Raw genomic sequence first — 17,247 nt, 5'->3', positions numbered from 1 at the left:
ATCAGAGCACATTGGGAATTAGGCAAGCCACATTTGGGAGAAAAGGGGATAAAATCCAAACAATAATAATTAAAAAAAAAGTTAATCACACATTCATAACACATGCACGAATGGTCAAAACCCATCATCGTTATGCAAATGAACTGTTTCCATCACCTTAATGCGCATTTTAAGTCATGCGAAACTCTAGAAAATCTATTTTCTCCTAGCGCACAAAATTTTATGCAAGTTTTTTAGAGTTTATTCGCATATCAAGCGGTTCCATTCAGGATTTCTTATGCACAATTTGAAAATGCGCATAAAAATTGTTGGATGGAAACCCAGCTACTGTACACAACTAGTCAAAATTTGGACACCTATTAATTCATTATTACTACTATTTTTCACTTTTAAAATAATAATACAATTCTCAAAACCATGAAATAACACAAATGAAATTTTAAACAACTAAAAACTCAATATAAATGAATGAATAAATAAATAAATACAATTTAAAAATGCTCTCAACAAACTTCAAGAGGTGTCACCTGGGATGCTTTTTAATCAATATTAAACAAGTGGGAACTTTTTGGCTGCTTTTCCTTCATTATATGATCCAACTCATCCATTTAAAAAAATAAAAATAATAATAATTACAATGACAAATTAGGCCTAATAATTTATACATAAGTCTTTAGACAAAAAGTCTTTTAAAGTCATGTCAAACATAAATTCAGTCAAGTGTGTCCAAACCTTTGACTGGTAGTGTATGTGATATTGTACATATGAGGACTTGATGAATCAACACAGAATTCAATGGCGGTGCGGTCACAGGTGTGCATTTATTGGCTATTTCCCGACTTGGCTCATGTAATCAGATTGTAGAGAACTATACATTTTCTAATATCTGATTTTAGAATAACTGTTTGGCATGTGGATGTAATAAAAAATTCTCACCTTTCGAGACGTGTTAAGCAGAACAGAGCCATGGACATCGGATTCTGTAGGAAAGAGAGAGAGAGAGAAATGCCTGAGGGAGTGAATACCACTGTGTGCCAAAACAACAAGCATCATAAACCAGCTTTTAGAGTTTTTAAGAAGAGAACACATAGTTTCTGTGAGAACGCTCTGATTTTGTGAAAGTGTTTGGAAAAAAAAAGACTCTAACAGTGAACATCAAAGCCACCTGCATCAGAGAGCCCCTACAGTCACCTTCTAAGCAACATAACAGGTTCTCTTAAATATCTACAATGAAATTAGTTCAGTCCCTGAAAACAAAACAAAGTATCACCCCCACAACACAAGTGTTTATGACTAACCACCAAATACAGCACAACATACTTCATGAATGGCAAGCAGCGTCCAAACTCTGAGGAGCAGAAGCAGCACATGTGTGCACATGTGTTGCTGTGTCCCTGTTTGTCCTCTATTTGTGTAATTTATGTTTAGCATTGTCCTCAGGTTGAACCCCTCACATGATGGCTGCATGCTAAGTTGTCCTCCATATAGAGATTATCTAAAGCAGACAGCCTTTATCAAATAGAGATCCCTCAGTCCTGTGCACGTGTCCCGAAAGAAGTCCTGCTCCTGGAAAGAGATATTCAGGCAGGATTACCACAACCTGCGGCTGACTCCTCCACTGCCTTTGCTCCAAGATTAAACAGCCCCTCGGATGCGTTTGGGATTAAAAGAGGAAAACTGAGAATAAAAGCTGCACTTTAAAAGCACAACGTTGAGTTTTAATGAGAGGTAAGACTATGTGTTCAATTAATAAGTTTACATAACCTCTCAAACCTTTTAATGGCTTAGTCCCCATTTGAAACTGATGCTTTTATAAAGTCTTTCTGTCACATTACATCTCTCTTTGTCATTTACATTTAGAAATGTTTACAATTTATTCAAACACACAATATATTTTTAATGCTATGAGAGGTCAAATCATGTTGAAAACATTTAACCATCTAATTTAAGCTCTGTGAGTCACTGGGTATGAAACTCAAAGCCACTGTATTATCACAAGATATTGTAAATGACTGCAATATCTGAACTCTAACTACAATAATACGAACCCTAATCCAAAGGGAATTTATCAATTAGCCAGTTATCAAAAACACATCCAATCAAACGAGCATCAATGATTTGCCGGAGGCTAGAAATACTCTGACATTTTCTCACCCCAGTGTGTGGTCGACTTCTGAAATGAAGACGCAAATCCCCCTCTCTGCGTCTGGGTTATCATTTTAATGTAAATTCATGTTCCATTTGATGTTTACACAGTTTACCCAGTAATCTTACACTTGGAATTATCAACTAGCAATTTATAATATAAAATTTGTATATGTTTATCCTACCATACTATTTATTAAAACCAAGTCACATCAAAGTCTCATTAAGTATTGCTTTTAAAATAATAACTACAATAATACAATAACAAGAATGTTTTGTGAATCTTGTCTTTATGTTTTTTTTTTTTGTTTGTTTGTTTGTTTTTTTACTACTAACTATCTATTATCATTATTAGTCACCTTCTTTTCAGACCATTAGTTAAAAATTGTAAACACCACAGGGTGGACGTTATATACCGGTTAATTCGAACTACCAGTAAAAATCCATCAACCGGTAGAATTTTTTGAGTATCATTTCTATCATGGTTATGCAAAATGCCACCACGACGAAGGGAATATGCATTCCAATCAGAGGCTATCATTCTATTACAACTTTTAGAGTAAATTACCTCAGGAATTATTAAATAATATCTTTGTCAACTGTGCATTTACAGTACTGTGCAAAAGTTTTAGGCACTTGTGAAAAATGTTGCATAGTAAGGATGTCTTCAAAACTAATGCCATAAATAGTTTTCATTTATCAATTAATGTCATACAAATCCAGTAAACATAAAAAAGCTAAATTAATATTTGGTGTGACCAACTTTGCCTTTAAAACAGCACCAATTCTCCTAGGTCACCTGGACACAGTTTTTCTTGGTTGTTGGCAGATAGGATGTTCCAAGCTTCTTGGAGAATTCGCCATAGTTCTTCTATCTATTTAGGCTGTCTCAATTGCTTCGGTCTCCTCATGTAATCCCAGACTGACTCGATGTTCGGTGGGGTGGCTCTGCCATCTGTTGCAGGAATATTTGGGAGTTTAAAATTTATATTTCCTAATGACACACTAAAGCTGAAGACATAAACAACTATTTTAAGACAAATGTTTTTTTTTAAATCTCATGTGTCTAAGACTTTTGCACAGTAATGTATATATAATTGCAAACAAGATTTCCATTATCCAATGGAAGGCTAAATACATTTGTGATGGAAGTGTTTGCTTTAGAACCAAACAAATGCTTATGTACACCTAAAAATAGAGAAGCCTTATTTTTGCATGAAAAACTATTTTGAGTATATAAAATATTATTTTTAATAATTAGTTATTTATAAATAAAGTTGTTTCATTGCAATGGACATGACAGGCTTACCATTATTTCTGACATCTTTAAATCAGTTTATAATTTTTACTCTGAAATGTATGAATCACGCTTCATGAAAATGTGTATATCGTGAAATATCAAGCAAAAATGTTTTTTATATTGCCCACACCTACCACAGGTATAATGAACAATGCAGGCATGGAGGTGCCCCTCTCAAGCCAAGCGCAAATGACTTGCAGTCTTTTATTGTCTGTCCTGTTGGTGCGCACACTACACAACTGATCGCAGACTGGGTGTATCATCTACAACAGCGTTTCTCAAACTGAGGTCCGTGGACCCCCGGGGGTCCTTTTCAAATAGCCAGGGGGTCCGTGGGAAATCCCTGATTTGTAATCAAAACGCAATAAAAAACTACTCAATCTAAAGCTATTGACTAGTATAAAAATACAACATAACAGAAGTTAAGAACAATTTATTCAAACAGCCTATATTTAAAAGTTTTTGATTCTGGAACGCAAATTGAGGAAATCCGAAAGGAGAAAACAAAAGTCATTGATGAGCATTTTTAATGCTCTGCTTTTTCAGAGGCATGCAGCTGGAGCGTGTAAACATGCGCATTTAAAGAGTTCTCTTTCTTTTCTGTTTCAGTCATCTGAAAACTGTTTGCAATAATAGTGTAGTCTGAGAATGCTGCAAATGACTTCAGACAATCTCAGGAGGTGCTTGAAGTTTAGTTCACTTTATTTCAACGTAGCAGTTTGCGCTTAACATGCATTGTGAACGCAACTCTGCAGGTTCACTTTATAGCCTATGCATGTGTATACAACCTAAACAAGTTCACACTGAACCTAAACAAGTTCACATTGAACCTAAAATTGATTTATCTCCTTCATTCGATCTTACGATTCTTATTTAATTGTGACAAACTACACATCATAAGAAAGGAAATCCACTTATTTCCATGGTAACAGCCGCAGCGATTTCTCTTATTGGTGAATGAATCTCACTTCAAGATGACTCTTTTTACACGTGTTATCTACAGGAGTTTCTGTGGATGACATTGGACAATATCCATCATACATTGAGACACGGAGCTGTTACTTCATCCAGTCAAAAAGAGAAGGGGTTTAACGATGTGTATTCCAAGTTGTATCGACCACAATATGCGTGAATATTCACAAGCCACAGCTGACCAGCACTGGATTAGCAAGGTCCCTGTTTCTGAGTGTATACACTTATACTAGATAAAGAATGCTACTGTCATATTATAAGTTAGAATAATAATAATTGATGATCCAGCTTCACGTCAAATGCAATAATATATTTCCAATAACAGTGACCCTTACTTTAAACATACCATCTGTCAAATAGTGGTGTTCAATATTAATTCATTTTATTGTATTTATATAGTATATATTATTTTCCACTTCAGTATAACTGTCATTTATATAAATATAAATCATGTCCCGTTCACTTCTGATCAGAAGGGAGAGCCTTTATAATGTAGAAATCCTAGTGATAATTTTTATTCTCCTTTTCTTCCTTTTATTTGCCTAAAATCAAAAAGTGGTAGTTAACATCGAAACAATAATTTGACAAAAAGAATAATGATTACATTTTTATTGTGTTATTACTGTTTAATTAGGAATATTGTGCTGTGATTATAGTTTATATGAATAAAAACAAATTAATCAATCCTCAACTGTTTCGTTTTTTTCTTCAGAACAGTATGGTGCTAAAATGTAAATGTTATGTCATTGAAACACTTTGCACACAGAAGCATTACACATCAGGACAGCAGTGCTTGGCCGTTCTGCAAGCTTCATATGTATTAAAACTTATTGGAACTCATTACTGAGGTCATTTTTATACTTTTAGTAAATAATATCATATTTGTTGTGATGTTACGTGGGGTCAGGGGTCCACGAAGAATTTGGGGTTATGAAAGGGGTCCTTGGTTCAAAAAAGTTAGAGAAACCCTGATCTACAAGACCATTCATCCCCGACTGAAACTACAATCCCCAAATGTATTCACAAACTCACATACATAGCATCAGGATGGTTAATTTGTGATAACATGCCCACTAACAACATAAAAGAAGGGCTTGTGCCCATTATTCACTGATTTGCACAGAACAGAAAAAACAGCTGAAAATAATGATGACACATTGGTTCGGAAGATGTGGGTGAAGTTATATTTGAGTTTTTTTTTTTAAATGTCTCTCTTGATTCTCAATGCCTTGCTCTCCTTTGTGCGCTCTCTCTATATTTAATTGCCTGTTGCTCACTGTCTGTCTCTCATTCAGTAGGACAGTGCGCACACCAGATGACTCATTGGCCAGATTTCAAACAGGTTTGATATCCGTTGTAACAAGAGTGCACACACTACACAACCATCAGTCATGCGATCTGGGATTTCTAATCGTAGACCAGACGCCAACTCAGACAAGCTTGAGTCGTGTAGTGTGCGCTAGGTTTTGTTTAACAAAGTTAAATGGTCATTAAAAACCATCTCACTCACAGACCAATTCCTGTTTCAAGTCATTTTGGACAAGACTGTAAGAGTATTGATGTCCAAGTGGGCGAGTTGTTTAATCTGTAATTAGTCTATCCATTTCCGAGCTTTTTCAAGCAATCCATTCAGTTCAGCTCTGCTCTGTCATACGATTCACACACATACACACACACACACACACACACACACACACACACACACACACACACACACACACACAGGCACAAGCATGTGCACACACACGCAAACTCAACACACACTGCTGGTGCTTAATTTTTATGTAGTGTGTTTAGAGTATAAACAGCTGTTAACACATGAACTCCTCGGGTGCAGCTCAGAGATTTCGTGATGGGAGTATCCCAGCATTAATGGGAAGCTTCATATAACTAACCCATAAAAACAGGAAGAACTCAAAGGTATGTCAAAATAAAAGTCCCGCCAACATGAAAGCTCTATTCAAATGGATGCGTAAAACTGAAGACGGAAAAATAGTTTCTACTGTATAAAAATGCAATATTCAAAAAGTAGCATTAATACTCATAATAACAATTATGCAGTATTAAATGGTTGTATTATTAGTATTATTATCTGTAAGCAATATCACAAATGCAAGCAGCTTTGTGCCACAGGTAATCATATTTTTTCGTTAATACTGTGAAGCTCTGTTGTGCAACATTTTATTTTACCAAAAATAAAATTGCAATTTTGTGTAAAAAAAAAAAAAAAAAAAAGAGATTATATTTATATTTGATTAAAACTGTATGTATCAATTTTATTAAACACCATTTGATCATAACATTTAATTAAAACATTTAACATGGAATCCAGAATTTTTTTTACAGAAAACACACAATTTGTATCTGTAAGACTTTATGCAGTTCTTTTAATTAAGTACTTTTCTGTGTAATTTCATAAAAAATCTGAGGCTTTTTATTTGTTGATTATAATATCGATTTAGTATCAATACCGATGTACCAGGGCTGGTATCATACCGAAGCCAAAATTTTGGTATTGGAGCAACCCTAGTTCAAGCCAATCAGGCCGATATAACAAATTTTTTTTTACCTTTTACATGTAGTCAAATAATAAGTAACTTCAACATGATTCAAATAACATGTTTTTTTATTAGAATGCAAGGCAACCTGGTTACAGAAATCAAAGTTCTATTCATTATAGAAAACATAGGTGTGAAAGAAAAACGCACAAAAAAAACAAACAAATCTAAGTGCACCACACAGGAAGTTGTCAACATAATGTAATGTAAAATTAATTTAATTTAATTTATTTTAAATATCCCAAATGTTCAGAAATAATAGTATGAATTAAGAAAACTGCAAAATACTTCTTAGCCAATGTAAGTTAAAGCTGGGCGATAGGACGATGTAATCGGATATCCCCGATATCTGACAAATATCCAGATGCAGATTGCGACACTCATTGACAGACGATGGTCGACAATATTTGGAAATTACAAAACCATGGAGTTGGTAAGTCGCCAAATATATTAAATAGTGTCATGCCCACTCAGACCACATCTTCCCCTATCAATTCCGCCACTCAACAGAAGCCTCCATCACCTGAATTGTGAAATGGACTGAATTAGGCACAGATGGGCTGCACCTGTGCCTAATTTGTGCTGTGTATATATTCAGCAAACATGCTCAGTGCTCCTTGTGAAGTCTTGTTAATCTCTGTATTGCAATTCTGAGCGCTCTATCTTCTAGTCTCTCCGGTTAGTTTGTCTTTTTGCCTGTTTCTCAGGATTACTCGCCTTGCTTACTGTTTTGGGTTTGTTTGACTGCATTGTTGCCTCTACGGTTTTGACCCTGCCTGTTCAACTTACCTTGTGTTTGGATTTTCCCTTCATTAAAACTCTGCTCATGGACCCTAACCCTTTGCCTGAGCCTCCTCCCTCACAAATAGTAGCACCGGGTATGAAATTAGCATCCGCCAAATGCAGGTAGCCTATATCTTGCGCATGGCGGGTAATTTTGCTCATCTACCCGGCACTGTGGCGGGCTAACTGTAAGTCGTCTCGGAGTGACGCATGATCAGAAATGCTGTTAGACACACTTGAAGAAAGGAGAAAACAAAAGTCATTGATGAGCATTTTTAATGCTCTGCTTTTTCAGAGGCATGCAGCTGGAGCGTGTAAACATGCGCATTTAAAGAGTTCTCTTTCTTTTCTGTTTCAGTCATCTGAAAAATGTTTGCAATAATAGTGTAGTCTGAGAATGCTGCAAATGACTTCAGACAATCTCAGGAGGTGCTTGAAGTTTAGTTCACTTTATTTCAACGTAGCAGTTTGCGCTTAACATGCATTGTGAACGCAACTCTGCAGGTTCACTTTATAACCTATGCATGTGTATACAACCTAAACAAGTTCACACTGAACCTAAACAAGTTCACATTGAACCTAAAATTGATTTATTTCCTTCATTCGATCTTACGATTCTTATTTAATTGTGACAAACTACACATCATAAGAAAGGTTTAATACTTCAGCTTTGATATTTAGCCAGTGTTACATAATAGAAATGTTACTGCCTGAATAATTTCTTAATTTATGTCAACATATCAAAATGCGAGAGATATGAAAATGAAACGTTATAAAGACGCATGTACCTATACAATGATGTAATCTCCATATAAGTTGTCCTTAGCAGGCTTCAGAGAACATCCAATAGAACATTTAGTCCAACAGTGTGCACATTTACAGAAATTTTGATATATTCTCATATTTACTTCATAAAGAATGATTATTTATGTCCATTTTCCACTAAATTATGCAATATGATCCACTGACATGCTGTAATTCTTTCATAAGTTGATTTCCAAACATCCACGAAGCTAGAAGGCGCACAAGTTCATTTCTCTGTCCAAATATAATCAAGATAAAGAGGAAGTTATGACATCATGCATACCTCAGTGCCTACATGACAGGGACTTCCCCATCCCATACCATAGTAGGATAAATTACATATCAAGCATAAAACAAATCAGTTGACTGCTGATACTTATTGTAAATAAATAGAAGATTACAAAAATGTATGGTTTGTCTATTATTTCCATGCAGTCTCTGGTATTTGTATATGATTATTGACAGTTCTGTTGCTGTAATTGCAGAAGAGCTGTACACCTGCTATCACCTTCACCTGACAATTATCTGCTTTCTGCCTCATCATATGATTAGAATCCACATGAGATTATTAAAACACACTACTATAACAACTCGATTATGATTGGAAGTAAAATATATGCACAATATAACGTTTAATTTATAATGTTTACTATTCTGTATTTAGGCGCTAATGCTCAGGGCTAAAGCTATTTGTGGCCAGAATCACAAGACATGGTCTTGGAAATGATGCATATAACTAAGAGTTTTAAAGTTATCATCCTCAAATTTGAAATAGAACATTATCAGACTTGTGGCTTCGCTCCATTATGTTTCCATGCATCAACAAGGTCAGTGTCATATATTATTTAATATAAATATTTATGAAGAAAAAAAAAAAGATCATTTTACAATAATTGTGTGCTTTTCTAAAAAAAAGTTTGCATGACTTTTATTGATTTTTACTTTTTAAAAACAAACCTCCAATTATCTCCTTTCAAAAGAGACCAAAATTATGCCTGTAATACAATGTGGGGATGAACAATAGCCATTGTATTTTGAGTATGTAGGTATTAATTTTAATCTAAACCAAGTTATCATGAAAGTTATCATGAACTCAATATCTAGAGATTAACAAGTTTATCTAGAAAGTACTCTTTGATATTAAACAATTTACAAGTATAATCATAAACCTAGCAGATAGAGTTCAGAAATCTGACAAGTATCTTTCCAGTTTAGAACGGGAAATGAACTTGTGTTACGGACAAAATATGGATATGGAAAAAGGAAAAAATAAAACGCTGTGAAACCTGTGGACTTTGACCTCTAAGACATTGGTAGGGTATCCAATAAGGCTGCACAATTGATTAAATTAAGATTGAAATCACATTCCTCGATTCCTCAATAAAAAAAAATACAAAAATAAAGTGTGAAAACGTAAATTCGAATTAATCGATATAATCAAAAAAATCGACCAGCCTTATTTGACAGTAAACATCCCATCATAAGGTTGAGGCACTGCCCCCTCTCATCTTACCTTTGCCTGTATTTTGCAGTAACCCTCCACACATTTTTGTTACACTTTTAGGTATGTGTAGGCAAGTTACTTTCAAAAAGTAATTCACTACTAATTACTTCTATATAATTGTATTCAGATTACTTTAACAATTACTTCATGGGGAAAGTAATCAGATTATAAATCAACTTACTTTGAAGTTACTTTCTAAAACCAATCAAACCTGTGAAAAAAACAAATGTGACACTAATAGCTCTTTTAGTACTTTAATATTGACTGTAAATGATAAAAGAATTACAGCAATATGACAAAGACAGCAACTTGGCTAAAGAGATCCAATGCATTTCTAAAAATGCAACTTAACTTTCTTATCTCAAATATGCTGTAGTAGTATCTTCAGGTATGTGTGTGTGTGCGTGTGTGTCTGCTAACTATAACTTTCTTAGCTGTGTGTGGCATGTATGTGTACAGTATGCTTGTTTTCCTGTGTTTGTGTTGGTGTGAAAGACAGAAAAAGAATACTAATGAACTAGAAACATTCCTGAAAACACATTTGCAAACAGCTTCGATAGTAAAACCATTGTGTATCTGAATGCTTGTTGTTTCTTTTCGGTGTGAATATACAGGTTTGCTTGTGTGTTGCATCATACATGTCTGTCTGTTTGTGTGTGTACATGTGTAGCATGTGTGTGTTTACACAACTTTACAGTGAGTGGATTATTTCTACCTCCCTGCTTGTGCTCGGACAAATTGAGTATCCTTTATCACTTGCGCATCTGTAATGCTATAGCTTTGTGTTTGTGTTTTATTGTGTACAATACATAAAGAACATAAAAGAGCCGTTTGCGACGTCTTTTTCAAATCGTCGTTCCGCAAATGTTTCCACCTTGTGAACGATATATCCCTGTCAGATGGGAACGAGCGCTGTTTTCCATATACGCCCCAAGCCAATCCCTTCTCCTCCCGTGGCAGCTGCAGTCTGTTTTACCCATAATTGTTTTGTTTTTTAATTTGAAGTGTTGATTATTTTCTCATCATAAATGTTTTGAAGAATTACTGCATCCCTTGCCTCCTTGGAGAACACACATCCCAGTCTCACCTCCAGCAATCAACCAGCACTTCACAAGTTCACCATCTAATCCTACTGAATGAAGGAGAACTAATATCAGAATAAAGGTAAAACATATACATATAACAGAGAAAATCCAGAAGCAAAGAGCACTGACAGAGATGTACACTGTGCTTACATATTCTGGCTTAATTTATCAAATTAGCAGGCTACTCCACAATCTTTGTTTGCAACTCCATTAAATGCCTAGCAGCCTCCTAAATGATGTGGCTGGGTGTTTGGTCAGGCAAACTGCAGAAATCAAGGGAATTATTACATAAAACGAAATGTTTGTAGGCTTTGGTTTATACATATTCACAAACACACACACACACATCCTACACAGTTCAGATTCCCAGCAGTATGTCAGAAGAGTAGAATTTGGTTTTAATCTAGACAAGTGCTGACGGCTTGTGCACTGAGGATGACAGAAAATCAGACCGGATGAGACAACGTGTGAACAAACCCCACTCATCCTAATATGAACTCACCAAATGCACAGCAGGAGTCACTCATGCAGAAAAGAGAATTTTAAAAGAGAACTAACTGTATGTGAGTAAACCGAAAGAGAACCTTTCCTTTTCTGCTTGTGGGCCACCTGTCAACTGGTATTACTGAAGCTGTTTTCACTTTCAACAGAAGCACTTACAGCAAGCAACCCTAGTAACAGCAGATCTGTCACATCACCTGTTTTTCTCTCTTTGCCTAACATTTAAATTTGCTCAGTTTTCAAGTAAGCTAGTTTCACTGTAGAGTGCTGCGAGAGTTTTCTCTGAAAATGCTATTTGCTCATGTGGTTGCTGGGGTTTTTCTTCTATCAGTTTGCACAGTAAGGCCTGCTTTTTGCCATGACACATAGAAGTGCGTCTTTATCAAGGTATGCCATAGCCAAATCAAGCACTGGCACACATAGCTATCATAGTTTAAATAAATCCACACATAGCTAGGTTAAGTCACAAGTTAAATAAACTCTGGGCTTTCCTGGTCCAGATTCACATTATGAGTCAGGTGACTAGCCGTTTAAGCCTTTTGGCCAAACAGGCCTAGGCACACATAGAGATTTACATCGTTTTTTAGGGTTATGCCATTCGGACAAGCAGTCCGAGAACACCTAACAAGCATACACTCGTTGCACATGCGGTAGATCTGCTTGGTTGGAGGATTGTTTTTATGTTTATTGTGCAGTATGTCTTGTGTTTTTTCTAACCGTGCAGCAGCACATCCGCATGCTTGTGTAATTGTGTAATCTGGTAGCCTATCAACTTGCGTACTCTCTCTTTGCCTAAATAAATGCAAAGTATATATCAAAGTTAAGAATGAGGAAATCAAGTCACGTGGCGCCATGCAAGGTTCAGACGTGTGAACGGCATGCTCTGCACACTTTGCTAGTTTTCGATACACTCTGATTCTTGACTGTTCTAGGAAGACAATATATCAAAGAATTCAAAATCCTCGGCTCTGGAGACATTAAAAGACACTTATGTGCTCAAGCTGAAGCCCCTGAGCAACAGGCCGAAAACCTGGGACTCAATTTGGACAGTGCGGTGAAGAGATTCAGCGTCAACTATTGAACATGTCGGCAATGCTGGCGAAGGTCGTTGCTGACTTGGAGAAACGGATCGATTATCTGGAGTCATCGGAGAGGGAATTAGCTGCTAATCTGCTAGCGACCAAGACAGACTTGGAACGTAACTAGGAAAAGTTGGAAGACCTTGAGAATCATAACCGGCAAAACAACTTCAGAATTGTTGGAATTCCTGAGGACCAAGAAGGCCGAGATATGGTAAAATTCCTAGACGGGCTCTTCCCAAGTCTGCTCGACATAACAGGCCATAAGCTGGAAATCGAGCGAGCTCACAGAGTTCCGGCTCGGAGATCCATGGAGCGAGACAGGCCCCAATCAATTCTGGCCAAATTTCGGAGATCATCCGAAAGATCTTGTGTTACGCAAGGCGAGGAGTAAAGGAAGGCTTTCTTGGAAGAACCACAACATTTTCTTGTTCCCAGACTTTGCGAATTCGACAAGAGAGAAACGTGATCGATTCGAGGAATGCAAGAAACTCTTACATTAATGGAAGGTCACTTTTGCACTGATGTTCCCGGCCAAAATGAGAATAGATACTAAGGGTGGCTGCAAAATATTTACATGCCTACAGCAAGCGATGTCCTTCATAAAGTCAATGGAATGAGTAGGTCATTGTGTGATACTCTCTATGCAGCCGAGTGGGCCTGACTCACTGAACATTCACTTGACTGTCCGAGGAAACTGAGCGCCTTCTTTGTTTCTTTTTGTGCTGGTTTATTTTTGACACACAATCTATTTTTTTCTAATATGTCAAAATGTCAAATGTTAATATGAGTGGATTGTCTCTCTCCACGTGGAATGTGAATGGGTTGGGGCACGCCATAAAAAGAAGGAAGGTTATTTCTTTACTTAAACGTAAGAAAAATTATATAGTGTTTCTTCAAGAAACACATCTTTCCCCGCAGGAAGCTGAAAAATTTGGGAAGATATGGGGTGGACATGTTTTCCTTAGTGCTGGCTCAAGTAAAAGCAGGGGAGTCATTACATTGATAAGTAATCATCTACAATTCAAATGTCTCAAACAGATTAAAGATAAATTAGGAAGAGTCATTATTGTTTTAGCAGAAATTCAGGGGCAAAGGTTGATTTTGGCTAATATTTACGCACTTAACGCTGATGATCAGGGCTTTTTTATAGCTCTTATAGGGATGTTGCAAGCCGCTGGCACCCCTCATGATATAATATTGGGAGGAGAATTTAATCTTTTGATGGACTCAGTCCTTGATCATAGTGAAGCAAAAGTGTGTAAGCCCCCTAGAGCAACAGTGACGCTTCACAGGATGTGTAAAAATCTTGGTCTTACAGATATTTGGAGACTTTTGAACCCATCTGGTAGGGACTATACATTTTTTTCATCAGTCCATAAGATTTATTCTAGAATAGATAATTTTTTTTATATCTAAGTCCCTCATTTCATCTGTTGTTGATTGTTCAATTGGAAACATTTTAGTCTCAGATCATGCCCTGGTGAGTTTAGAGGTGTTGCCACATACGGAGGAAAAGAAATCATACAGCTGGCTCTTTAATGTATCCCTTTTTCAAAATCCTGAATTCCAACAAATGCTAAAGGATGAAATCAATGTCTATATGGAGACCAACTGGTCCTCAGTATCCTCTGTGGGCGTGGCTTGTGAGGCACTTAAGGCGGTTCTTAAGGGTCTGATCATACAGTATGCCTCATTCACCAAAAAATCCAAAGCACAAGAACTCGTGGAGTTGGAAGGGAATATTAAAAGTGCCGAGGCAGAGCTGAAGCACCGAATGTCATCTGATGGCCTCAGAGAACTCACCCAATTGAAATACAGATATAATACTATTTTGTCACGGAAGGTGGAGCTTTGACAGTCAAAGACAGTCAAGGGGGGGGGGGGACAAAGCAGGGAAGCTTTTGGCTAGATATATAAAGCAGAGAGAGTCTTTTTCTACTATTCCCTGAAATCTGCTGGTGATGAAATATTTACCTCAGCCATTGATATTAATAATGCTTTTAAAGAATTCTATCTTGATCTCTATAGTTCCATGTCTTCGTCTACTGATGAAGACATTATAAACTTTGTGGAACCATTAGAACTCCCTAAACTGACGACTGAGCAAAAAAATTATCTTGATTCTGAGATAACCTAGGAGGAGCTTGGCGAGGTAATTAAGGCCTTGCCTACAGGCAAGGCTCCGGGGCCAGATGGCTTTGCCACTGAATTTTTTAGATCTTATGCTACAGAATTGGCTCCACTTTTGTTAGAAATTTATACGGAATCATTAAAGAATGGAAAGCTTCCGCCAACCATGACTCAAGCCCGGACCAGCCTGATTCTTCAAAAGGACAAAGATCCAAGCGAGTGTAAGAGTTACCATCCAATTTCCCTGATCCAGCTAGACGTAAAAATATTGTCAAAAATTCTGTCTAACCGATTCAGTAAAGTTATGACATAACAAAGTTACGAATGATCAGACTCCGGTCGCGGCCATCTTACTTGACACCGAAAAGGTGTTTGATATGGTAGAATGGGATTATCTTTTTTAAGATTCTGGAAATATACGGGTTCGGGAATACTTTTATTGGATGGATTAAGTTACTTTATAGACACCCGGTAGCGGCGGTACAAACAAATGGATTAATTTCATATTATTTTACTCTGGATAGGGGCACCCAGCAGGATTGCCCTATTTCCCCATTATTGTCCTGTCTTGCCCTGTAACCATTAGCAGCCACGATAAGTAGGGAAGATGATTTTCAAGGGGTGGTGGCGGGAGGTGTGGCATATAAGCTTTTTCTTTATGCAGATGATATTTTATTATTTGTCTCCGAACCCATTAGATCTATGCCTTGCCTCCATAGAATTATTAATTCCTTTTCTAAGTTCTCAGGATACAGAGTCAGTTGGTCTAATTTTGAAGCTTTGGCTCTGACAGCATACTGCCCAGTAACGGCCTTCCAAACAGAGCATTAAGTATTTGGGCATTTTATTCCCAGCAAATTTGTCTGATTTAGTTAGAGTTAATTTGACCCCTTAATAAAAAGGTTTTCGAGCGATGTAGGCAGGTGGGCTTCATTACAATTATCTATGATTGGGGAGGTTAATGTTATTAAAATGAATTGTATTCCAAAATGTAACTACCTGCTACAATCTCTCCCTGTAGATGTCCCCCTCTCTTATTTCAAGCAATTTGATAGCATAGCGAAGTCCTACATTTGGAATGGTAAGCGCCCTAGATTACATTTTAATAAATTACATAGGCCGATTGACAAAGGTGGGCAAGGCCTACACAAGATTTTGTTTTATTATTATGCATTCAGTCTCAGACATCTGGCTCATTGGTTGCTTCCACCTGAGAGAGCCCCTTTCTGGTTTTGTATTGAACAGGAAGTTCTTGCCCCTATTTTGCCATTGCAAAGCCTTTCTAGAGAAAGATTTAAACTTGGTATTGGAGGAGGAAGTGTGTGCTAGGATTCTAAAAAATATCAAGTCTGCATCTAGAGATGCAAGGGTGCGCCTTAATTCAAGATCATACATAGATTCTATTGGACCCCCTCTAGATTATACAGGCTTGGTCTTAAAGACACACCCACCTGCTGGCGATGCCAATCAGAATTTGTTTGATAGGAAATGGGGCAAGTGCTTAGTGTTTTTGGGGGACTCTCGGGGAGGGGCTGTGGAGAGAGTAGTTTAGTTTTAATTATACATGATCATTATATTTTCTTTTTTGTTTTCTTTGTTTTCTTTTTTTTGTATGTGTGTGTGTGTGTGTGTGTGTGTATTCTTATTTGTGACCACAGGGGTGTTCGTTGGGGTCAGGGTCGGGCTGGTGACTGGGGAGGGGTAATAGTGGGGGTTAAATGTTAAATGTTATTCAGTGTTTATATGTTGTGTTTTTTCTTTGTTATATGTCCATGAATCAATAAAAAATGTTAATTGAAAAAAGAATGAGGAAAGCTTATATAATGCCACTGTTGTTTTTTACACACACACACACGCACACACGCACACACGCACACACACACACATTTCTCAATACACACATACAAAACACACTCTGACATCCATACCAACACACCCACACAATTTTAGCTGTATCATTTATTCAATTGGCCTGCAGCGTGCTCTATAATACAGCAAACAGAAAATAGGAAAAAAGCATGTATTTGCTCCATAGGCTAAACATGAGAAAAATGTCACCATCTGGTGGAAAATATTAAAAATAAACTTTTGAAGCCAGGGCTCAGAATGAAAGCATAATATCATAGAATTCATAATTTTATGCTTTAATGACACTGGGATCAAATATAGCAGTTTTAATGGGTTTAAATGGGGAAATTTTTGTCCTGAAGGTCCTGAGTGTAACTATTTTGTGTACACAGTGTATTATAGATGTATTGTAGGAACTGAGGTTGAAATATCAAAATTCCCCCAAAAATATACACCTTTGGCAAAATTTATGCCGTTGATTAGCACAGCCAAAATGATCGAAAAAATAAAAATGAAAAAGACAAAAATGTCCAGA

General features: G+C 36.7%; 1 protein-coding gene across 5 annotated transcripts in view; it reads right to left on the bottom strand.

Annotated features, from left to right (window-relative positions):
• Nucleotides 1–17,247, bottom strand: part of LOC127411855 (solute carrier family 4 member 11-like) — a 120,556-nt gene that overhangs the window by 44,075 nt on the left and 59,234 nt on the right. For all 5 annotated transcript variants that reach the window (XM_051647689.1, XM_051647691.1, XM_051647690.1 and 2 more), the window contains exon 4: nt 937–980. In XM_051647689.1, coding sequence (XP_051503649.1) covers nt 937–980 — 44 coding nt within the window. The remainder of the gene's footprint in view (nt 1–936; nt 981–17,247) is intronic.

Source organism: Myxocyprinus asiaticus, chromosome 21, assembly GCF_019703515.2.
Source record: "Myxocyprinus asiaticus isolate MX2 ecotype Aquarium Trade chromosome 21, UBuf_Myxa_2, whole genome shotgun sequence".
NCBI classification, from domain to species: domain Eukaryota; kingdom Metazoa; phylum Chordata; class Actinopteri; order Cypriniformes; family Catostomidae; genus Myxocyprinus; species Myxocyprinus asiaticus.
This window is presented reverse-complemented; position numbering and strand designations above follow the sequence as displayed.